General features: G+C 41.9%; 1 protein-coding gene across 1 annotated transcript in view; it reads right to left on the bottom strand.

Annotated features, from left to right (window-relative positions):
- Nucleotides 1-1,050: 1,050 nt before the first annotated feature.
- Nucleotides 1,051-24,883, bottom strand: part of IGF2BP3 (insulin like growth factor 2 mRNA binding protein 3) — an 80,313-nt gene continuing 56,480 nt past the window's right edge. Inside the window, exons 8-15 of the mRNA XM_056857792.1 lie at nt 24,027-24,149; nt 21,397-21,532; nt 19,470-19,601; nt 14,614-14,733; nt 12,575-12,649; nt 5,637-5,768; nt 5,409-5,522; nt 1,051-3,304 (exon numbers count right to left, since the gene is read on the bottom strand). Coding sequence (XP_056713770.1) covers nt 3,203-3,304; nt 5,409-5,522; nt 5,637-5,768; nt 12,575-12,649; nt 14,614-14,733; nt 19,470-19,601; nt 21,397-21,532; nt 24,027-24,149 — 934 coding nt within the window. The 3' untranslated portion in view covers nt 1,051-3,202. The remainder of the gene's footprint in view (nt 3,305-5,408; nt 5,523-5,636; nt 5,769-12,574; nt 12,650-14,613; nt 14,734-19,469; nt 19,602-21,396; nt 21,533-24,026; nt 24,150-24,883) is intronic.

Below are 24,883 nucleotides of genomic sequence, written 5' to 3'. Positions count from 1 at the left end.
TCTGGGGAGGGGGAATCTACAGCTTCAACATCCCAGTTGGATAATTTCTGAAAAACTGGTTTTGGTTATCTTGTTCTATGAGGCTTCACCATCTTGCTTGATGCAATATAGTCTCTTCTACTCTTGGTCAATGAAAGCATTATGTAACTCTATGCTTGTTGTGAGCTTTGGGGGGCTTTTTAATAGCTGTAGTGATTAAATTACACCTTTTGTAATAGTGACTGGCTGACTAATCCTCTCAGCCCAATTTACCTCACAAAGCTACAGTGGAGGATTGTTTTTGTCAAACTCTGTTTTTAAAGAAATACTGAATTTTTTTTTTGTCATTTTGGAGGAACACACCAGTGTTTTATAGCTTATTATACTGCAAGAGGACTTATCCCCATTATTCCAGGACTGCCAAATTTCTGAATCACCCTTTAAAGAAGGTAAGTCTTCGGGACAATTCAACCAAAGCCAGCAAAAACCAAAGGCTCCTATGTGTACTGAGTGTGTAGGCCGTGGAAGTCTCATCAGGCTTTCCAACAACTACTATCCCAAGCATAAGAAATTTGCAGTTGTGCAAGGAGGTAGGCAAGAATGAAGCTTCACAGAAGAGCAGCGCCTATTTCACGGGAATCTCAGTGTTTTTTTCAGACTGGGTCGCAATTGTTCACTGCCGTGTTTATCAAATTCAGAGAGAGAAAAACAAACACAACTATATCTGATGATAGGAGTTAAACTCTTTATTCCATTCAGAGGCACCTGGCAAGTGAAGCTGCATTGGGGGCACATTACAGAAGAGAAATGATCAATACTTTTGTGAATACTGAAGTCATTTACAGAATAAATTCCTAGCTATTTCCAAATACTCCAAGTTACCAAATCTCAGTTGAAAGTAAAAGACATGATTTACCACACTAAGGTCTAGAAATTTAATGACAATATTTAAATCAGCAGATGTAAATGCAGCACTTATTATGCAAAATAATTCTGTTATGGAAAACAATCAAATCAATCTTTCCACAATATTAAGAAAATATTGGATTCAGACAACAAAACCTTCTTATACTTCAGTAATTGTAAATTCATTGTAAGAAAAAAAGTCTCCTAAAGATTAGGTAAAAGTACTGTCCAAGAACAAAAAAAACCCCTTCCATTTTTTCCTTCTGCTAAACTACAACATAAATTTGTGGTTTATAAACCAATTAGTAAAGAAAAGATGAAATAAAAAACACCAGACCATTTTTCAAAAGTTATCTAACCTGTACAAACAATGATCTTTGGGAAAATGATCTATTCTATGTAGAAATGCCTCTATTTTAATATCAATCTAAGAGGTAGATCAACAAAATGGTGAAACAAAATTTTGTTTTTGCTAATTGTGCCCCTCAAATCAGTGCAGCGTAGCAATTCCAATCTTCTCATGCACAGAAACATCACAAACAAAAGGGTCCGAGGTAATAGCATGGCTCGTGCACACGGGCAGGCGTGCACACGCACAGCAGTCTTTATGCACCATGTGTTGCCACATTGTTAAAACTGAGGTAGACTGAAGTTTATTGTAGAAACTTGAATGCATATTACCACAATCATGATTCAAATTACATTCTGAAATTAAAAAAAATAAATTTGGTAAATTTCCTGTGATCCCTGCCTTTTGATAAGTTCTCTTCCTCCTGTCATGGGGTTAGTTGCAGAATGTGCATAAATCCTGCTGTATCTATTTTGAAAGCCAAGCTTCAGGTTGTATTAATTCATTTTTTTAAAAAAAAGAGAGAGAGAAACCTTCGAAGTGGCTTGTGGCCCTTAGTAGAGGCTGGATATGTAAACTTAGCCTTTCATTACTTTTAAATGTGACCAAACATTGTTTGATCTCTTTTCCCCTCCCCTCTATTGTGGTAATCGAAAACAGTATGAAGCAATTTGCTAGAGAGCAGAGAAACCAGGTCTCTCAACTGCTCTAGAAGATCAAACGTCCTACAAAACTGAAGATGAAGCTTGCTCTTTGAAACAGAACAGCAAAGTACAAATGGGCAGCAAATGTTTTAATGTAGCATTAGTAGGTAGGTAGTGATGGTCAAAGGCACAAAGGGTTCATGCATTCAATCAAGTAGTACAAGGGGGGGGAATTTTTTTCCAGTCTGCAGAAGACTTTCTAAAATTTACCCCCAAGTCCCAGCCTCTTGCCATCACTTCCTTGTTCTGTTCCCAACAAAGTACCATCACAAACTTTTTCATCCCGTCCTAAAAGAAAAACCATGGCATTGCTGCTTTTAGAATGTTGGCATTTGTTTAGGTATCATTTGAACATTCACTAACTCCCCCCTCCCCCAAACAAATGATTGTGTTGAAACCCTCAGATACAATCTGAGACTATATTTTTTCCATCTCACTCCCGTCAACCAGCAGCTAGAAGCAATCTACTATATTTCCCCCCCCTCCCCATAAGTTCTGTAGTACCTCTAGCTGCTGGCTGATCAAATTTTACTTTTTTTAAAAAAATAAAATGCTCAAGAACTATTAGCTTTATAAAGTATACAAAATACCCAAAAGAAAAAAAAGCAAAAAAAAGGAACAATTTCTTATTTGAGGTATTAAATGCCTGAGGTAGTTTAGTAAAATGCATATTTATCTTTTCATGCCCTGGCCAACACCATTCAACACTTCCCTTAGTTTATACATGGCAGTGTTATGTAAAAATGCAACCAAATGTTTTAAAAGAAATGCCACTTGGTTAACAGTGGGAGTAACACTTAACCTCTTTGTCAATGCCCTTGTTCTAAACCCAAACCCTCCCAGAATCCCACCCTTCAAATTGTCTTTTTCTTCTTTACAAGCAGACCTAGATGAGCAATGCCTTTTCTTTCCTTTTTTTTTTTAAATTCAGTGAACTCAAAAGAGAAAGCTTCATTAAACCAAGTTCTAAAATTACTGGGGAATAGTAAGAACAATAAAAAGAAGACTATCAAGTTTATGTTGAACTGTGAGAATAGAACAAAAAGGGAAGTGAAGGGGTCCGTAGTTTAAAGCTGGGTTTCAAAAGTAAGAGAGCCTAAAGGATACATTCTCAGAGACAGCATGCCAAGTGTGGCCTGGTCCTCAGACAAGTGACTGGCTTGGTGAAACTTCTGCATACAACTCCAAACAGGTGCCCAGAACCTGTCCATAACAGTCTCTCTTTGGTCTGGCATCTGTCTCCGAAGGGTCTTTTCCTAAGCCTTTATTTTCGTCTTTGCTGAGCTGATCCACTTTGCGCTGTCTTTTGCTGCTGTTGCTGCCTCCTTACCTGAGCCAGTATTTCCTGAATTTTCCTCTGGGCAAGCTGCAGTGCAATGAAACTGATGGTCAGTTCCACCCACCACCTTTTACGTTAGATAAGCTTTTCATACCTTTTCACTTTCTCATCCCCTGGACCTCAGTCGCACTTGGGACTATGAAATTTTACAGAAGGGAGACCGCATTACCACATTTACTGAAATACAAGCCACATACAAAACTTTCCAGCAACTTTTTAAAGAGTGAGGTTGTCTTACGTTCAGACACAAATTTATACAAATGCCAACACTCTTGTGCCCCTGCAGAGAGAAGAGGGTGTGCAGCTTGGTTACACAGGCTGGAAATGCTGTCTGTACACTCTTTTTCTTAATACTTTCTGGGTTTGGCCAGAAAGCATGGAGAGAGAGAACGGGCAGCATCCATTAGCCCGGAGGGGGCTGGAAGCAGCCTGTGCAACCGAGAAACACTTTTCCTTTGTGTTTTCTGGCCCTGGATCAACTGAGATAGCACAGAGGCAACCCCAGAGGCCACAGCTGTTGTGACAACAGAGCCCAGCAAAGGCTGCAGCTTGGGATGGGGGCCCAGGAGAGGGTTTCCAGCGTCAGGTTAGGAAATACCTGGTGGTTCTGGGGGGTGAAGCATGAGGAGGGTGGGATTTGGGGGAAGGGAAGGACTTCAATGGGGTGTAATGCCATAGAGTCCACCTTCCAAAATGGCCATTTTCTCCAGGCGAACTGGTCTAGGTCTCCTGGAGATAAGTTGAAATACAGAGAGATCTCCGGGTACCACCTGGAGGTTGGCAGCGTAGCCCAGGAAGACTGAGGTTGGTTGAAGGAGGACACTGCTGGCTGGCTGGGGGGGGGGCATAAATTCAAGGTCCTCTATTATGTATAGCTTTCTCCTTTTTTGGGGGGAATCATCTTATATTCAGGATCATCTTCCTTTTGAGTAAACATGGTATCATGCCCTGTAAACTGTTGCTGAAACCCTAAATACAAAGAAACAGGATAGGTGTCTGCAAGGAATTACAAAGGAGGGAATTAAGTGATTTGAACACATAAAGCAATGGCAGGAAATGGTGGAGCTCTGGAGCTACGGAAGCAGCTTCCTGCTCACCCAGTCTAGCATAGTTCAACTGCCCCAAATGCAGGGATTTGAGACCGGCAACCAGGACCTGCTTAACTAGCCTGAACCTGAGCAGTACTTCCTCAACTCTAATCCCTTTCACTCCCCCCAACCCAGGATGTTTTGAGTCTTCTTTACAACTTTGTCTGAAGTGAGGGAAAGAGATTAATTAATTATAATAAATTTTATCCAGTCTTGAAGCTCTTAAAATTCAAAGAGGTAAAATCTCTTAAATGCATAGAGTCCTGGAGTTTGTGTGCTTGTGGGGGCTTTGGATGGGTGATGAACACCTTATATCTTCCCCCATCCCAATATTATAAACAGTCTAGGTCAATTCTATTCCTTGCCCCGTTTTCCTTTACTCCCTCTCCCAATTGATGCTCAGTCCTCAGGCTGGAGGAGCCCTGTGGCGCAGAGTGGTAAGCTGCAGTACTGCAGTCAAAAGCTCTGCTCACAACCTGAGTTCGATGGGGGTAAAATGTAGGTGACTGGGGAAGGCAATGGCAAACCACCCTGTAAACATAGTCTGCCTAGTAAACGTCGGGATGTGACGTCACCCCATGGGTCAGGAATGACATGGTGCTTGCACAGGGGACCTTTACCTTTACCTCAGACTGTTTTTTTTTTTAAGTTCTTTTAACATTTTTACAAACCAATATTGTTCTGCATACCCTGGAAGCCCCTCCAAGCATGTAGAAAGCCCTACCTTATCTGTGAGTGACCCTTTCACTACCCTGTTATAGGCATAGGACCAACATGTTTTCCATTAGAGTAAGTAACTGTATTTACTAGTAGCTAAACTAGGAACAATTCTTTCCCCTTTCTCCCCTCATCAAGATTATAATAGATATCCATATTCTGTTAAATCATTTCTAAGTACAATGGAAGATTTAAGTCATTAACCATGGTTTTATTCCTCTCTTAGGGGTACTGGTTCAGTTAGCTGGACAGAATTATCAAGCATTAGAAAACACGAAAGATTCTGTTCACGTAATCTCTCCTCAAGTCTAAAAACATCCACCTACCTGGCATGCATAGAAATGGCCAGTAATTTTCACAACCACCTGATCATTTTCATCAGGTGTCTGGTCACGAGGAACAACGACTTCTGCACTTGTCAAATTCTGAAGCTCATTTACCTGTAAACAAAACCCCAACCCAAACAGTAAAATCACTGCACCAGCCTACAATGTTGTATAACACTGGTCAAGAAGCAGGTTTTTATATTATTCAACTTTTCCTAAGCTACTTGCCGTTTTGCCTCCTTTACCAATAACTCTACCAGCAGCGTAAGATGGTACTTTTATATGAGCTTCTAGTTTCACTTCTTCTTTAGGCCCGAAGAAATTTTCTTCTTTAAGTTTCCCATAGATTCTTCCTTGAGCCTGCAAAGTGAACCATATCACCAATTATCACATCAGTCTCATGCTAAATCCCGTCCTATTATACATGCATTCCTGTAAACATTTACTGTAGAACAGTAATATTTGTCAGCTATGCAAGCCAGAGGAGTTGAAAGTGGCACATATTTTATTTCCTTGGATTTAATGCTTTATTACCCCCACCAACATTCTACTTAGAAGAACACTGTGATAGAAATAAATCTTAACTATAAGAATGTCCTTTAAATTTATCAATTTGAATGTTTACAACTTTTGTAAGCCTACATTCTTCTAAACAGTAGGTACCCAAACAATAAAGCTCTTTTGGTATCTATGTTTAGAATGTAAAAAATGCCCCCCCCCCCCCGCAAAGACTGTCCTTGGCCCAGTGATCAAAACGGTCCCACTTCCTAGAGTAGGAGTATCTGGTCGAACGCTTTCTAGAGTGCACTAAAACCTGTAGCACCCTCTCAGAGAAAACAGAGCTTATGGGGTTATGTACCAGGCCGTGAGGTGCAGCTTGTCCACCTCATGGTGGAGGGTGTCTCCCCACCGAAGGAGGTCTGCAGCCACTGGAAATTTGATGTACTGATTGTGGGACATCCTCATAAGTTCTGCGAACCAGATCTGGCGAGGCCAGAAAGGTGCCACTAGAATGGAAGTTGTGCCCTCTGCACTCATCTTGGCTAGAACCCGTGGTAGTAGTGGGAAGGGGGGAAAGGCATAAAAAAGGCAACCCTGCCATAGGATTTGGAACGCATCGCCCTTCGACAGTCAGTCTACCCCTGCTCTGGATAAGAATTCCCTTGCCCTCCTGTTGCTTCTTGTTGCAAACAGGTCCACGTGGGGTACCCACCTGTGGAAGATCGGATTAGATAACGGTAGTGCAAAGACCACTCGTGGTTTGACTGAACCACCCTGCTGAGGTGGTCTGCCAATAGGTTTGTCACACCAGCTATGTGAATAGTCCACTAGAGGGTTAAAACTACGAATGAACCAATTCTGGAGGTTCCTCATGTGTAGCCTGGCTAAGGGTGTGACTGCTGTTGTTGAGGCCACATGACCCAGCAGCTTCTGGATCAGGACAGCTGGTTGACGGCGGGAAGACTGGAAAGAGGTAACTAAGGACCTGATGCAGCATACTCTATCGGGGGGAAGGAATGCCTTACCCTTTAAGGAGTCAATGATGGCTCCTATAAATTGAACGCACTGGGAAGGTGTCAATTAGGATTTCTTCCAATTTATGAGCAAGCCCAGGGAGGAGCAGGTATTGACGACGAGTTGTACTTGTGGAAGTAGCAACTGTCTCGAAGGTGCTGTAATGAGCCAATTATCGAGATAGGGAAAAATGGAACATCCCCTGGTTCTCAGGTGGGCTATGACCACTGCCATACACTTAGTAAAAACTCTGGGGGCTGTGGCTAACCCGAAGGGGAGTACAGTGTATTGATATGTCTCGCTTCCAAAACGAAACCTCAGGTACTTGCGGTGATCGGGGTGTATTGTGATATGGAAACACGCATCTTTGAGGTCTACCACACAGAAACAGGTGTGAGGTGAGAGTAGTTCCATCACCATGGGAAGAGAGATCATTCTAAATTTTGAGACAAACAGATGTTTATTCAGATCTCTCAGGTCAATGATGGGGCGACAGCCCCCATCCTTTTTCTCAACAATAAACATTCTAGAATAAAAACCATAACAAGGAAAATCTCGTGTAACTAACTGAACTGCCCCCTTGGCAAGAAGCTTGTGGAGGGGGTCAGAGAACTGTGGTAAGGGGTTATCCCTTGCCGTGGAGGGGTGGGAACAAACCGGCAAACATTTAAACTCTAGGAAGTATCCTTGCTGGATAATCTTCATAACCCATGAGTCAGAGCATATCTCCCTCCACTGAGGGGCAAACTGGCTCAATCGCTCTCCAAACGGGAGAGGTTCAATGGAAGGGAGCTGGAACAGTCAGAATTTCTGTTGTGGTTGGTGGTCCTTTTGTTGAGAGGGGCCTGGTCTGGGCCTATTCGTACCTCTGAGTCTGCCCTGCTGGTGTTGGAACTGAGGTTGATATCTGTTCTGAGGATACTGTGGCTGGTACTGCCTGTTGTATCGGGGGCCCCTGAAGAAAGTAGAGTAGGGCTGGTAGCGTTGCTGGAATCTCTCCCTGGGCGCTTGAGTTGCTGGGGTGACCCCCAGAGATTTGGCCGTCCGGCGGTCTTTCTTTACATTGGTTAAAAACTCTGTAGTACCTTCAGCGAACAGTGTCGGGCCCTCGAAGGGACGGTCTTCCACCTGCGCTCTAGCTTCTAGCAGGGCCATGGAGCGTAGCCACACATGTCTCCTAATCACGATGGCCGATGCCATGGTTCTGGCAGCTGTTTCAGCAGCGTTCTTGCCAGCTGAGATCTTCTGCTTGGAGAGTTTGGGGATTAACGCATGGGCAGAATGTTCCTGGTTCGCTCCTCTGTTATCTCACAATATTTTAATCCCACAATATTTAAGTCTGGATAATCAAACGCATGACGCCAGCCTATCCCACATTAAGTCTGAAACAAGTAGCTGCTGGAGGCTCCCCGTGCGTTTGAACCAACCATATAATGTGGGATAGTTCGCAGTGCGGGATAGCAGGGGAGTGACATCGCCCAAGGATTGGCTGAGGGGTTATCCAATCAAAGGGCGATTCTCCCCCTTTTTTTCTTGGAACACCAGTGTTCCGGTATACCATCGTCTCAACCTGTTAAGCATTGATCTTCTCAGGCATAAAATGCCTTTTTGGAGTGGGGCAGTGGAATGCATACTAGAGTGAGGGAGGTGCGTTGGTGCTACTGAAAAAAAGATGTGGGTATTTTTTTGCTGAGATGTTAGAAAACCGGCAATCTGGTGAAGCTAGCATACCTCAGAAGTTTACAGGAATTGCAAACGAACTCACTAGTAGAAGCTGGTGTGGATGACAGGATGGATTGTGCTAGTCCCATGGGCTGTCATTCCAGTCCCAGAGCTCTGGGTTTAGAGATCTTACTGGAAAATCCATTCCACATTTTCTTTGCAACTCTGTTTGTGCTGTAATGTATTTCAATGGAGCTCATGCAAGGCAATTGGCAATCCAGGCTCCTTCAATAGGCTATGCATCCTCTCCCATTGTTTCTAATCGGCTAGCCTGTCATTCATTTTAGTGCATCCCGACTTCACCTCTTTGCTTCCACCCACACCCGGAAACTAGCTGCGATGATCCCGAGGTGGCCAGCCCAGAGGAGAGGGGAAGAAAAGCCTTGTACATTTTTCAGCATGCCGCTTCAGAGGCTTGCAACAGCACAGCGGATGGGAACACATTGATCAGATTGACGGACCACGTTTTGCTTCCACCCAAAGCTGGAAAGTTGTGCCTTTTCCTTCCGAGTGTAAATAAAGCTGTGTTGTGAGGGCGAGGCATCAAAACTGGCTGGGCTTATTCAAAACAGGACAAAATGGGCATTTTAATTAAAAAGACGGGACGGCCAGGAAATGTGACAAAAAACTGGTCAGCCTATACAAAAGGAAGGTAGGACAGGACTGTGCTTCAGCTGCCATTTGCCTTGGGGTGGGGGCTCAGTCCCCCCTCGCAAGTTGGGGGGGGGCTCGAGGGCTTGAGCCCCTCCAAAGTTTACGCCTATGTGAGGGAGACCAGTAAGGGGCGTGTCCTTGAACGAAAGGAGGTTAGTAGCGGGCTAGTCATGTGATTACACGCACGCCGGCGTTCCAGTAATGTAGCGAAATTAAAAAAAAGTAGTGGTTTAACACTGAAAAGATCGCTAGAAAACAGGGATTGCTTAACCCGGGTTTTTTTGCCTTAATTCGCTACTAAGGTGGGTCCGATGTGCAGCACTTGGACGGTCGTGCGTGTGGATTACGGAGATTCGCTACTATTAAGGCACAAAAGCGAGACAAATTGGCCGTGCGTTAAACCCCTTGGACGCCTTCTGATTGTATCAGGTTTATGGCTGATCTCGCTTCATCTGGCAGAAGGTGGATGTGGGGTGAGACCTTTTCCCAGAGGAATAAGTGGTATCCACCCATGATTGTCTGGTAGTTTGCCATGCGGAATCCCAATGAGGTTGAGGAGTATACTTTCCTGCCCAAGAAGTCGATGTGTCTGCTTTCCTTATCGGCGGGAGTGGAGTGCTGCCCTTGTCGCTGTTTCGCTTGCATCTCCCCCGCAACAATTGATGATGGGGGGGGGGATGAGAGTGGAGATAATCAGTTTCTTGAATTCTTACTCTATATAGGTTCTCTAGTCTCTTTGTAGAGGCTGGAGTGGAGGCTGGTTTCTTCCAGACAGATGCTGCTATGTCAGACAGACCCTCCAGGACAGGGAAGGCAACAAAGGCAGAGGAATCGTTGTACAGTTTGCCCAAGATCTTATCTCTAGGCTTGTCATTACCAGTAGATATATCTATATCTAGAGCTTGCATCATGCGGATCATTTGTTCTGCATGGAGGCGGAAGTCATCACCCTGTGTAGCAAGACAGGCACTTTCCATCCCATCATCCGGGGAAATTTCAGACCGGATCTCAGAGTCCTCCAAAGAGAGAGACAGAGGGGCCTCAGAGTATGAGTCACCTTGGATTGGGACCTGAGTGTAGGGTGGTCACAATCCTGTAGCTTGGAGAGAGGTATAAGGCAATGGCTTATTTGGTAAGCTCATCTGCCTAAACCGGCAGAAATCCACCCAATCTTGGATCAGGTCCGGTGGGAAAGGGGAGGTTGCTGGTTGCATTGGCTGACTCCAATTCGTGATGCTTGGCTCATGGAGAGGAGCCCTCGCACCATCCATCATAGCATCGGATGGGCCTGGGGTGTCTCTGCCCTGTTCAGTCCCGGGAGAGCGTTCCTTGTTTGAAGCGGGGGCAGCTGGAAGCGCGGGGAAAGCCTTTCGCTGCGGCTCCGTTGCCGCTCCCTTCCCCGTCTGGGGGCTCAGAGCCCTTTTCCAGAGCACGGCAGTTAACCTCGCCTGTCAGATCTTGCCTTGGAAGTGAACTTCATGCAGATCTTGCATGAAGAGACCTTATGCCCTTCTCCCAGACATAATAAACATAAGTCATGGTCATCGGATTGGGTCATTTTAGTACCGCACGAGGTACAGTTCTTGAATGGGGTTTTAGGCGACATAATCTCACTGACAGAGAAAAACAAGGCGGGACTAGGCCAGACAATCCTGCCTCAGTCCGTACTCACGTAGAATCTACGGTAAGACTTGGAATTAAACTAGGTGCGTCTTATCGCGGCGGCGGCAAAAAGTAACTGGAGAGGGGGGAGCGCGCCTCCAGATATCACGTGACGGTCTGGGCGGGAAGCCGTCCCGTGCGTTCTGGGAGGTGCGCCCCCTATAGGCTATAAGCTAAAAATCTTTCCCGTGGTAGGCCTGCGCATAGGCACAGTCCCAATGTGGGGCTGCACCGGGACCGAAGATGAACCTGCAAAGACTTCCATGGGCACCTCGTTTTCCCGTGTACCCCCTTTCCCACACTATTTCCACTTTCCCTCCTCCTGGCAATCACCACATCCTCATCTCTCCCTGCTTCTTTTTCTCTTTCCCACTCAACAACCATCCTATCTTTTATCTGCCCCCTATTTTCAGCTAGAATTACTTCATTAACATCCCACCTTTCTTCACAATGGGGGCTCAAAGCAGCTTACATCATTCTCGTCTCCTCCATTTTTTCCTCACAATGACCCTGAGGGGTAGTTAGGCTGAGTGTGCATGACTGGCCCAAGGTCACCCAGCAAGCTTCCACAGCAGAGTGGTGATTCAAACCTTAGTCTGCCTGATTCTGGGTTGAAATTTTAACCACCACACCATAAGTTTTTATGTGGTGGCTACAAATGAATAGTAGCAAGCAGTTGGGCCTGGGTGAGTCATGCAAGTTGTATGGAAAGGGCCTTGCTCCCTCCATCTGCCTGTTACTAACAGAAACCAAGGCTGGATGCCTCGTAATGCTATGGTGGCTGTCAACAGTTATTAATTAGGTCATTTGTTTCTTAAAGTTACAGGTGCTGCTACTATCATTTGGGGGCTTTTTACCCCTTCCCCCCAAAATAAATTTTTTGCTTTATAGATTTCGGGCAAACAGGGTGATTTTCAGGCCTGAAGAAAGATCTATCTTGTCTGTTCATGGCTCTATCCTGTGGATTTAAATATCCACATACTTGGCCACACTGAGAATTAAATATATTGAAATGATTATAAAACAAAAAGCATTTTTTGTTTACTACTAGGATGATCACAAGATACTGATGAAGGCTTCTGAAACCACCATCAAGCAGTTAGAACTGAATTTAATGAAAAACCAGTCATGGGTGATCAACTGAAGCTTTAATGATGGAATGTCCATCACAGTACTTTTTTTGTTTTGTTTTTAGAAAAGTCTTCTTTGAAAAAAGAAAACTGGGAAGATAAGGAAGAAATATGAGTACATTTTACTGAATCCTATACACAACATTTCTAATATCCAAACTTGAGTTATGTAACACTCTGAATGAATAATCCAAAATTACTGTGCTGCCTCAGCCCAAAAAAAAAAAAAAAAAAAAAAAGTTCACCTAAGCCAGCCACTTTTCAGGTATAAGGCCGGGGAAGGGGGGCATGGGGAGGGTGCTTCCTTACTAATAAAGGGGGGGGGGGAGACTGACATATCTTCTGACCATTCATCTTCTGACTCAAACTTCAATGAAGCCAAAGCAAACACAGCACTTCTAGGAAGTTTAGAAGAGCCAGCTGTGGCCTTCAGAAAGGCACCTATGAGTGTAAAAACAAAGTAAGACTCTTAGAATACAGTACCTTGAACTGTGCCTCTGGTGGTCCCGTGATTATCACCATTCTTAGTTTAGCATCTGGTCCTTCAGCGGGTGCAATCTAGAATATGTTGGTTAAAATGAGTGATTGGAATTATGGAATACATTCTAATGTGCAGGGCTGAAAATTATTTTCCCAATAGAAGCATACTAGCAACATTAATCACGAATGTTAATGTTTACGTACGAGCTGCAAATTTATTTCAGAGTATTTAATAGACCTATTTGCACTTTAAGGGCTCTTACTTTATCACCAATTAAAGGAAAAACTGGCTCTATTAGCATGCAAGGCCAGATTATTTTAATTTGTCCATGATTTCAGTCCAAATTACATTTAGGATTACAGATGATTTTGGGAAATGGAGCCAGAGAAAACTGAAAACCAGGACAGCACTTGTATGATTTCTGCAGTGCCATTAGAATCTCTTAATTCAACAACCAAGACAGATTTGAGAATAGTGATTCTTGAATGTATTAAGTGAGTAGGCCCCCTAGAAATTGAGCTTTCCAAACAAGTAAAATTCCTCACTCTTATTTTGACTTAAAACACTCGGATCAACATAAACACAACAGTTATGCTTCCTTCATGTTTTTTCATTATAATACAAGTGGAGACCCACAACAAAATGTTGTGCACCATTTCAGCTTAACCAAGAATGGCAACACAAGTAGAGTCTGGTTCCACTTTTATAGCCATCCTTGGATGAGGTACAGTTAAGAGAGTGAAAAGATTGTCCCAGCAGCCTGATGGATGGAAAGGTGTTGCAGATGAGGAACCCCTCCCGCACTCCTCTCATTTCTCTCTTTACCAGTCCTCCTGTGTGAAAGCTGAGCAGGACAGTCAACTCTCCCTGGCACCTTGCTGATGTGGATTGGGGGGGGGGGGGAACAAGCTTGAAAGCCTGAAGGACCAGCTCTCAGCTCCAAGGCTCCCAGATCATCTGGCTGGGTGGCAGCAGGGAAGGAAGACTTGAAGAAGAAAGAATGCAGGTTCAGTTTTCCACTGTAAGATTCGTCCCCCCAACCACTGGTCACTGGTGGGGGGTGACTGGTCTTGGAGGGGAAGTAGAACCAGGTGCCTCGCACTTCTAGCTCAGACTCCCAATCAATGATGAGGGAGACTAATAGTGGAAAGTGGGCTCTGCTCTGATTTCCCTCACAGGCTAGCTGATCAGCAGCTTGCTACTCCCCCCTTCCTCTCTAGGGCATCCTCCTTTCCCCCCTCCTCTTTCACTACTGCCTCTTCCTGTTGCCTCCTTCTGCTGCTAACCACCTATGCCTCCCGTCACTGTGGTCTCCTCATCCTTCCCCCTTCCTTTTACTGCTTTTCTTTACTGCCACCACAGCCGTGCTCCCCCTCTGGTTTTCTTCCTCTTACCCCGGGCAGTTCCCCCCCTTTTAAGTGCCAGATTGTACGGCATTGCTAGGCAACACTACAATGCCATATTGTAATCTCATGAAATCTTAGTCAACTTTTTTGTTGTTGCTGTTGAAGCTGTGATAGGTAGACATGGCACACAAACACTGCTTCTTTGGTTTGGGCGTGTATATTTTTAAACCAGTTTTTCCTCCCCACTTTTTAATTTCTTGGAAAAACTGGCCTTTCCCTGGGTTTGTAGATACAGCCCCCCCCCCCAATATGTTCATGACCTTTGGGGCCCTGTTCAGAATAACATATAAGGATGGCAAAATAACTTTTAATCACTTGACTTAACCCTTGTGTCAAGTGTTTGTAGAAACAAATGTTGTAGAAACAAATGTATCTGCAAGTCAAGACTACTAAGGGTGTGTGTGTGGGGGGGTTTCAAGTTTAATTTCCATTCCTCAAAGAATGATCAGAAACATGGTTCTAATTGTCTTGTCTCCGAAGAAGCTAGTAAGATGCATTCCTTAAACAGCAGGTACCATTTACAACCTCAAATTCAAAGCAACGCATCTAACACAGACACAGAACAGAGCCTGTAGAAACTTGCTGGAACACTCGTGAAGACTGGGGATATATGAAATTGATCAGTGTAACATTACCTTTATAGATGCACCTGCAAAACGAGAAAGTTGTTTGATGTGCTGCCCCTGCTTGCCAATAATAGCCCCCACTGCCAAGGCTGGGATGAAGAGATGAACAGTCTCAGACTCGGGCTGTTGCTGAGGCAGAGTGGGGGGGGGGGGGAGAAACAGAGAGAGGGTTTTTCATTGTCTGTTCGAACAGAAATCAGCTGTAAAAGCAAGGCTGAAACAAACAAACACACACGTACTTCTGATTTCCAAGCAGCATGAATATGATGTTGCAAACCTTTGTAAGAACAGTGAAATATGACAAACATTCAATCTAAAGGATTTCCAGTTGCAGACAATTTACATTGCATTTGGAACAAAAATATTGCTTAACAAAGCTCTAGCATTACATGATGAACTGCCTTGGATTCTTGGCAGCAATCTCAAATTAAATACAAGATTGTTTCTAAAGCCTGAGTACCATATTATACCACACCTACAAAATATTAGGTGCTGTCTGTGGTTTAAATATCCTGTCTCAGCCAACCACCTAATAAGCGGAAGACCTCACAAGTGATATTAATTTGAAATATCCAGAGAGTTTCAAAAGAAGTCTTTGCTTGTGTCATTCTGAATAGTGTAATATTGCCTGTAGTGTCATAAGTTAGAAGAGGAAATAGGATTCTATCTAGCCTTGTTATTTAATTCTTACCTAACTTCTGAAATCCAGGTCTAATCAGTTTAAGAATTTTCAGTACAATTAAAGAGTACATAATCGAAAGTTTCAGTGTACATAGAAGTTTCTTCTAAAAGAATATGGTGGTGGATGACAGGGATGGAAAGACTTCTGGCTTGAGGCTTTGGTGAGCCAAACAGAAAACAAAAAGTCTGATATAGTCTAACTCAGTGTAAGACACCTTCATGTGTAGTTGTATCCACTACATTGTCTCAGTTTACCTTCAGACATTGCACCACTTTAATTTTTAAGAATGATATTTTAAGAGGACAGACACTTATACATTCACATTAATAGGAAAACTCTATTGCATCTAGCCCATGGCAGGCCTATGAATATAGAACTTTGTGAAGTTATTTTATATTATTTTTTTAAAAAATATTTTTATATAAACAGAACAGAAAAGAGATAAATCAAAGCCATAACTAGGGGTGTACATTCGGCTAAAGCCAAACTGAAAAAAAAATATATATATATTTTTGGTATTTTTCGGGGGTGGGGTGGGGGTTTACCAGTTTAAAACATGGCCGCAATTAAAGGGAGCTGAAAAAGCAAATCCTGAATTATGCTGAATTTTAATAATTAATTATTAATAATTCATATGTATTACTTCAACTATCTCCTCTGCTCCCCATTTTTAAAGAAAAAATATAAGTAATATGTTTTCCATTCATCTTGAAATTCTTTCATTGGTCTTTTAATCATACAGTTCGTTAATTTTACCATTACTGCATATTCAGCTAGTTTACTTTCCCAGTCCTCTCAGCATGGACACTCTTCTGTTTTCCATTTTGCTGCAAATGTAACTCTGGGACATTCTGTTGCAAATTTATTATCTGAACAAGCCTTCCAAATTTTTGCAATATTTTTGGGTAAAATGCCCAATAGCATACTCTTAGCTTCTATATCTGGATTTCGGCATGTATTTCTTTTCAATATTTCTTTGCCTTTTGTACGTCCACCACATATGATTAAAAAGTGCCATCCACCTCTTTACATTTTCAACACTTCCCTTTATCCATCTTCTTAATATCCTTTGGAGTAATACATCACCAATAAAACATCTTATACCAATTTACTCTTAATATTTTATAGTATATATGGTATACAGACTGCAAGTTTTATATCTTTCATCCATAAAGTTTCCCATTGTTGAACAGATATTTCTTCCTCAATGTTTTGCATCCATCTAACCATATATGTTTTAACTTGTTCTGTTCCTGTGTCAAATTGAAGTAATAGCTTATAAATTCATCCTAATAAATGTTCTTTTTGCCGTGTTATCCCCCTTTCAAATTCAGTCAGCTCCTTTATTACGCCTTTTAAAATCTTGGGACTAGTTGAAAAATATAGTAGCCATTTTAATACTACACTGCTGAAGTTATTTTATTAACATATAGGTCTGTGAGTGAGATAAATGAAGCTCAAGGATGATCCTGTCTCCTGGCTAGAGACTTGATTTAGAGGACATTTGGCCACTGCATCTCTATCTGAAATCTATGATTCTCTACATATAAGTTGGTACCTGCAAATTGCAATGCAATGCACACCCATTGCCAGCACGACTATTCCAAAAAGAGATATAGTTTTCAGACAATGCCAGAAGTTGTTTTCTCTCATCATTTGGCATGACATCTTCATATAGAGTAGAAACATTTCAATGTAGTTACACTGTCTTTCAAGATTGTCACACAAATTGAAAAGTTCCATCAAGGGAGTAGCACTCAAAGTGAAGTACAAGATGCAGTCAATAATTGAGCATTTACTACAAAAGATAATATCTGGAAACCCAATGCCTTTCAGCTATATATAGCTCTGAATCAGTCAGTTTGGAGGGAATAGAATAGGTTGGAGCCTAAATTATTATAAAATTGCACTGAAATTGAGTTGATGCAACTGTTCAGTTACATGATATAGAAATGATTCAGTCATTTACACTGGTCTGCATATTGGGTTGAGAACTTAATTTCAATACCCACTGTCAGTATCACCCCTAATGAAAGCTATACAGACCTTAACAGGTGTTGTTTTTCCTGGCATTTCTTGTGAAACCGCTAACTCGCACTCAGCTATGTTTGATGTAAACTGAAGCCATCTTTTTAATCACTTTATTAATTTGTTTCCCTTGCAAATTGGGAACATACTGCTAGCTGGTGTGCTAGCAGCAGCTGAAAAAAATCTCACTGAGTTTGTTCTCCTCCTTGCTCTCAGGTCCTTAGGGACATAGGCTAGAGCTGGGGAAAAGATCGGCCAACAGAGAAGACCTCCTACAGCACTGTAGACCAAGGAAGGAACTAAAGGTCACAAGTCTCACCTTCTCTACCATTGTCCATTCACTCTGTATATTCATTGCTTTTCAAGCCAAAGCCTCTAAAGCAAGATTTATTCTATGATGCAAACTCCTTTTACAATAATTAACACAGATATTAAATTAAAGAGATCAAACACAACTCCCCTGTCCTACTGCTAATTTTACAACATCCTTCCAGGAAACAAGTATTTTCCAAATAAATACATCTGAAACCACATGTACCTTCAAAACAGTGTCTCAGTGACCTCCACTGACACAATACTCTGGGCCTATGGTCAGCCCAGGTTTCCCCACCACCCACCCAAAAAAACAAAATCAAACTAGCACCTTTGTCTGCAAACTAACATGGGGATACCCACTGGAAAGTTACCCAGTGTAAGCCTTGTGGAACTGAAAATGCACCAGTGTACTTCAAGGTTTAGACCAGTCTCTCCTGGCCTATGGCCATTTAATATGTGTGTAAAAATTGGGAACATTACTTACATTATTCTATGCTTACATTATACTATGTATAAAATTATTCCTCTGTTCATGGGGAAAATCCAAGGAGTATTGGTGACAGATTATGATCTATGCAAAAAGTAAAATCAGTGCTCACTATGGATGTCAGGATCCCTCTCTTTGATAAGGAACCAAGATTGTCCAGCTGAACAATTGCTTGCTGAATCACAGAGACAAAAACGTATTGCCATGGATTTGGTTAATTCTATTGATTAATTTAAGATCTGGTTTATGACATTCAAGATAGTGAACTGCATACTAGGAAAAACAAGATGCAAAATGCTACTTTATATGCTTGAGTGTATGTTCTGTTTTACTAAATAAATCTTACTTTTGTTCAACACTTATTTTGCTTTAGATGTTCAGAAGCTCTTGCCTAACCCCACAGAAATCTTCAGCCAGACTTACAGTGCAATCCTCTGCAGGAATACCCCAGTCTAAGTCAACTGAAACGAATGGACTCACACTGGAATAACTTTGCATAGCATTATACTGATAATCTTGGAATTAAAAAAAAATGTAGTTACAAGAATTGTCTAGCTATAAAGTAAAATCAAAAATTTTAAAATCTTAAGATATTCTATTCATTTCAACAGCATTGATACTATTATATCTACTATGTTCAAATTTGGAAATGGTGACCCTTGAAGGGTACAATTACAGAATTGCTAAAAAGATATGCATAGACCAACATCACTCATGTTTTAGATCCCCAGGAAACTGAGTGGGATCTACAATCCTGAGTGTATTGCCAACATGAAGACATAGTAACTCTGATCTCACTTGTAATTAGAACAGGGAGATTTTTTTTTAATCTACACATAATATTCACAATGGCAGCACAGGAATGAATCTATTTACACACATGATCACCCAGCCCTCGAGATTACTTCTAATCTGGAAGTCACACACTGTACTATTCAAGCCCCAACCACATATAAAACCTTAAAGGCATCAAAAAAATTTAAAATCTCCTTAACAGAATGCCAACCATCAAGAATAAACATTATACTCACTAATAAATGTTTCGGCAACAAGGGGTTAACATTGGCGATAGAATCTCTGAATACATTCCTTCAACATTTGAGTAATCTTCAAGTGAATCTCAAACATTTACCCCAGGGCTCCTCACATTGGTGTTACACACAGACACAGGCTGGCCCTTTCCTTGTAATGCCTTTTTGTGACTTCTCTCCCACTATACTACAAAAAAGCCTATTTATATTGGAATAAATGCCTTTTTGTTCCTAATAATATTCCTCATTGCATGCTCAGATCATCAGGGGTCCAACATCTGAACAACAGCAGGTACATCTACCGTCAAAGTGATATACTTACCCCAAATGGAGGGTATGAAGAGGCGGCAGCAGCTGAAGCAACCCCCACTGTAGGAGGAGGTATCCCTGAAGAGGAAGGTGGGAACAGACCCAAAGCATTCAGATTTAATCCTGGAATTAAATGTGCTTGAAGCTGCAACGACATAAAAGACTGTTAGCTCATAATATAAGGACTTCCTTAGGACACCCCTCCCATTATCATCCTCATTCCACATCTTCTTCAAGAGCCAAACTTCAAAAAGTTCAACCTGGACACTTAGTTTGGCTAGCAATACATTACTAAAACCATGTCTTCTGAGATTTATGCTCAGAGTTAATTGTAGAGCAGAGCTCAAAATTATGCTAGAAGTAATTATAGTCTGATCCTATTAGCCACTGTGTTAGTAAGGAGTGCTTTAAATAAGGGCCTACAACCTCAGCTGAGCAGATGACCAAAACTGGGAAACACGGGTGGGAGGGAAGGGAAAGGACTGATGACAGTTCACTCCTGAACCATCTTAAGATAATTTTTAATGATCACAGGACACCCTAAAATAGAATAACACTGACAATAATAAAGCATACCAACTCCTTACAATCAAAATGGCAACCATCAAGGGGTGTCTCACAAGATGGCAGGCTATTGTATCACTATAAGCAAACAAGGATGGGTGTGCAGTTGTAAGGATTCCACTGTAAGGATTCCACTGTGAAGCTTTTCACTAAATTTGCTGAAAGTATAATTAGCATGTTGCTAAATTAGTTTGGTTTCTGACAATAACAGGCATTAGAATGCTAAGCAGAGACACCATACAAAAAGTTTTCAAGATCTACCTACAACTTGAAAGAGTGGTACAGCTGTAGAGACAAGTTTATTACCAAATATTCAACAAGAGTCTAATGGCACCTTAGAGACTAAATATTTTATTCCCATTTAAGGGTTTTGTGGACTAGAGCCCACTTCCGACTTCAGATACAATGCCAAGGGGGTCCTAGTCCACAAAAACTTACCCTGGAATAAAAATCTGTTAGCCTTTAAGGTGCCACTACACTTCTGTTTACTAGTTTTGCTACAACCGATTAACATGGCTACCCCTTCAGAATTATTACCAAATTTGAGAATCTTCTGAAGGGACGGTATAAAGAACCTCATTTATAGTTTGAAACCACTGTACATGTTCTACCTAAGCTGAAAGCAGAGGTGGACAGAAAGCTGAATTTGACTTCTTTAGGAAGTGTGAGAATTAGCAAACGCAAACAAATATTAGATTCCATGATGACTCAAAGACAAGTCATCGTGCTTCTGGGAGAATGAGTCAGCTGACCATGGTGAGTAACAGTCAACGATGTTATTGTGACAAGGAAATCTGTGAAACAAAGGTCATTTTTGGCAAGAACTGCTCTCTCTCTGTAAGTAAAGTGCCTTCAATTTGCAGCCGACTTATAGAGACCCCAGGTAGGGGCTTTCAAGGCAAGTGAGAAGCAGAGGTGGCTCGTCATTGCCTTCCTCTGCAGAGCCTTCCTTGGTGGTCTCCCTTCTAAGTACTGATGCTGCTTAGTTTCCGAGATCAGGCTATACCATGCCCCCTTCTCTCTCCCAAGAACTGCTATAGCTGGGTGCTAAAAGAAAGGCTCTTCATCAGGAAAAAAGAAGGCTCCTGAAATGTTTATAGCCTCTTTTACAAAGCCAGATGGGTGTTTAAAAAATGAAGAAGAAAAAAGAGATTTGAAGCATTATACTCTGCACTAAATACCAAATTCTTTGCTTACAATCAAAAGGGCATGGATAACCATGCCTATGCCTGAGACACTATGGGACAGTGAAAAGGGGCCTTATGGAATTGGTCCCTTCTACTGAAAATGGACAGATTGAGGTTTGGGGTTTATTTACACATTAAAGAAACATAATTGAACACAACTGCTTCATAAGAGGCAAGAAATATACTTACATTCATAGCAGCAATATCATTTTCATAGGACTCCCTGATTTTCTTCATTATTTCTTCCTCAGCCTTGGCACAAGTTTCAATACTGCCTTTAACTGTAATGGTCCTCTCTGGGTTATAGAGTGTCAAATCCTGCAATCTACAAAGCAAAAATTAATAAACTGCTATATACACAATAGGTAGTAACCCAATCTCAAACAAAAAGTGTACCAAGATGTGAGGGTTCTTCTTCTCTTGAACCCCACAAATTTGCTGCCATCAATAGATGAGAGGGTTTTTAATATTTCTTAAACCACACACCTTGTCACCTTTGTTTGTGCGAGAAGAAAGCTTCCCTTTCCTCCCCCACAGATGAAATTGAGAGGCTTAGAGGCTGTAGCTGATTTTATAATAACGAAGATAAATTGAAGTTTATTATTTACAGAGAGGTAGATAGATTGATTGCCTTACATCAAGAAAGGTACAAAGCTTAGTTGGTTAGGAACAGTTCAGATCTTAAATGGTTACAGGCACAGTACTTAGTTTTCAGTAAGGACTCTTCAGGCTTCTGAAGGAACAGAAGGAACAGGCAAATCTTACACACACACAAAAAAGCACTAGACAGATTTTCCTTCTGAGGATGATGACTACCTGAAGGGCAGATGTTGGAAAGCAGTGCCTCCCACCCCAAATTTTCGGGTTACAGAATTTGTTGTAGGCCACCTGTAGCAAGGAATGGGCCTAACACAGCAGCCCTACATATATCATTTAGACAGGAATGTTTTGAATGCTGAATGCTGCAGGTATGGTTGTTTCTCTCCAGAATGTGTGACTCCTTTTGGCATGAGGAGGTTTTTTACTTTTTTACACAAACACAATGCAGTCCCCAATCCAAGCTCTGAGAAGTACAATAAAATTTCAATATGAAGAATAGCCCATCACATTTGTGGAAGGCACACAAATTATAAATCTAGGACACAGGGCTCCACCCTCTAAGATTCTCTGACCCAAAATTGATGCAACAAAGAAAAGAACTTTGGAGAGCCAAAGGTTCAGTATACAGCGCAGATGGGAGCCAACAGAATTTTTGTGAATGCAGAGAGAACCATGTGAAACTTCTACTAGAGAAACCTGTAGTCCATTGGCTGGACTACAATGGCAAAACAGAGAGATTTTTACAGAGTCCTTAGAATACTGGTTAGGGCAGCTTCCTGCCACTGACTGACAATACTTGTTCTTAGTCTGCACAAAAGAAGGCCAAGACATTCTGGACCAACTAATGTGCCTGCACCAACCAGTGAAGCCCTTCTACCTTGAACTCAGTAAGATGTTGACAAATTCCTCTCAAGTACCCAGAGTTCAGGAAATGGCACCAGAGTGATCTGGGCGGTATACTGGGCCCCAAAACAACTGCCAGCAGCCTTCTGGGGGGTGGGGTGGGTGAGGAGAAAGGTATAGAACAGAACTTGAGGTCATGAGGACATCAAGACATCTGTTTCCCCAAACCTACAGAAAAATCTCCAGATTCTGTGACTGATACGAAAGGCAGACAAATCCACAAATGAGAATTCCAAACCTTCCTGCAATGTCCTGAAGACCACTCTTCTTGATAAACCAGAGGAAGTAATACCAGCCTGCTGAGTCAAGAATTTTCCCAAAATGAAAGGAGCTCTGGCTCTTGAACATTTATACCCTGGAAATCTTGCTGGTCTTTAAGGGGCTACTGGAATCAAATCTTGCTCTTCCCAAATCCAGTCTCCCTAAGTGCAGAGAGTTCCCTGAAGGGTCCCACCAACAAGGGGAAAAGGTTAAGTCTTGGGTCATTCTATTTGTATAGGGCTTGAGCGCAAGTCCCCTTGTCTGTTGACGTGGACCTTGGTAGACATCCTGTCAGTCCCCTCACCACTTTGTTCATTTTTATCCACAGAAGCCAATGACTCATAATGCAAGCCAGCTGATTTTGTGAACCTCCTGGAAAGGCTCTCCCCAGCCAGAGGAAGAGAGACTTGGACCCTTGGTTGCCTAAATCTGCTCTAGAGGCTGGAAAAGTACTCTGCAGCAAGATGACAGACCTTGAGATTTCCACATGAGGTCAATAGAAAAGTAATATTGCTTAGAGGCAATGTCATCTTGATTGTGATACAACTAGTGAAATTACCTTGAATGGCATCTCAACATGTTCCATGCCCAACACTGTACTCATCATGTCATATATTCGACCCACTGTGTGAGATGAACACACATAGAGAAAAACAAATCTGTAAACACTAAGGCCAAAGGGCCATGAAATGCAAGATGTAGTATTATGTCTATCACATTTCTATGTACAGCTAAATGTATATTTCACAGTTATATTTGAGTAACTTACTGGAACCAAATTATATGAATGAAGTCACACTATGTTCTAGGAAACCCTGCTGATCACTGAACTAGTTCCAGTAAGTACATCATATCTAGTTTCTAGATCACAGGACTTCCTAACAGCTGGTTTTTATCATACCTCTTTGGAAGAGGTGGATTTCATTTTTGATGAATGGATTTGGTCTTTGTAGTTATAACAATCCTACCTAGAAAAACAACTCCCAATACTTTAGTAATAAGCCAAAATTCCTACAAACACATACCACTTAACAGTGTGATCATGGAACACTTACGGAGATATTGTGATTTTAGTGTCTGTGTCCTGTTCGATTTTCTTCAAATTCCGTCCTTCTTTGCCAATGAGCCGGCCAACAAAATTGTTATGTGCTAGTATCTTCAAGGGAATTTCTTCTGTACTGTAAGCAGCACAAAGAATTGTATGAATGCAAAAATCACATAATTCAACCACAAATTAAGAAGTTGAGTCAGGGTCAGATGTGCAGTTGACAATGTATCAGGAGGCTCTCAAACTCTTAAGTTACATATCTCAAGTCAAGAAAAAAAATGACAGAGTTTCCTTAAGTGTAATCAATAGTTTTCCTCAATCCACAGGCAAGACTGCGGTGCAAAGGTAAAGTTTGTCTTTTTGCTGTCACAGGAGCAAGAGAGCCATTAATAACCACAGATATTTCCCATCTCTAGACTGGAATAGTGGCAGCCTGTGGTTGTTGGGCTTCATGTATTTCCTATAATCAAGGAAAGCTTCTGTCTTCTATTCTACCTGGGGCCAAAGACTGTATGGACAATCTGTTCACCTGGAGGGGAACAAAGGTAATTTGTAGGCCTTTTCCTGTACAGTAACACAAGTTGTTTCAGCATTATTTTCTACTTGTTGCTGTGAGCTATCAGGGTAGTCTGGATTATGAGAATTTGGGCAAGCAGAGGCAGAACTAACATATTCTCTATATCTATAAGCAGAAGATTAACTGTCTTGAAGATGGGGATATACGTATTTTATACCTTCTATCCTCCCTTCCTCCAAAATATGTTTATTTCACTCACAGATGGCAGATACTTATGTTACAAGTATGGCATGTCTTGCTGTGTCCCCAATGGCTTTATACCATGTTGCTCCAGTAACATAGCAATG

Source organism: Euleptes europaea, chromosome 11, assembly GCF_029931775.1.
Source record: "Euleptes europaea isolate rEulEur1 chromosome 11, rEulEur1.hap1, whole genome shotgun sequence".
Taxonomy (NCBI): Eukaryota; Metazoa; Chordata; class Lepidosauria; order Squamata; family Sphaerodactylidae; genus Euleptes; species Euleptes europaea.
Note: the sequence above shows the minus strand (reverse complement) of the source record. Positions and strands in the feature narration are given on the sequence as shown.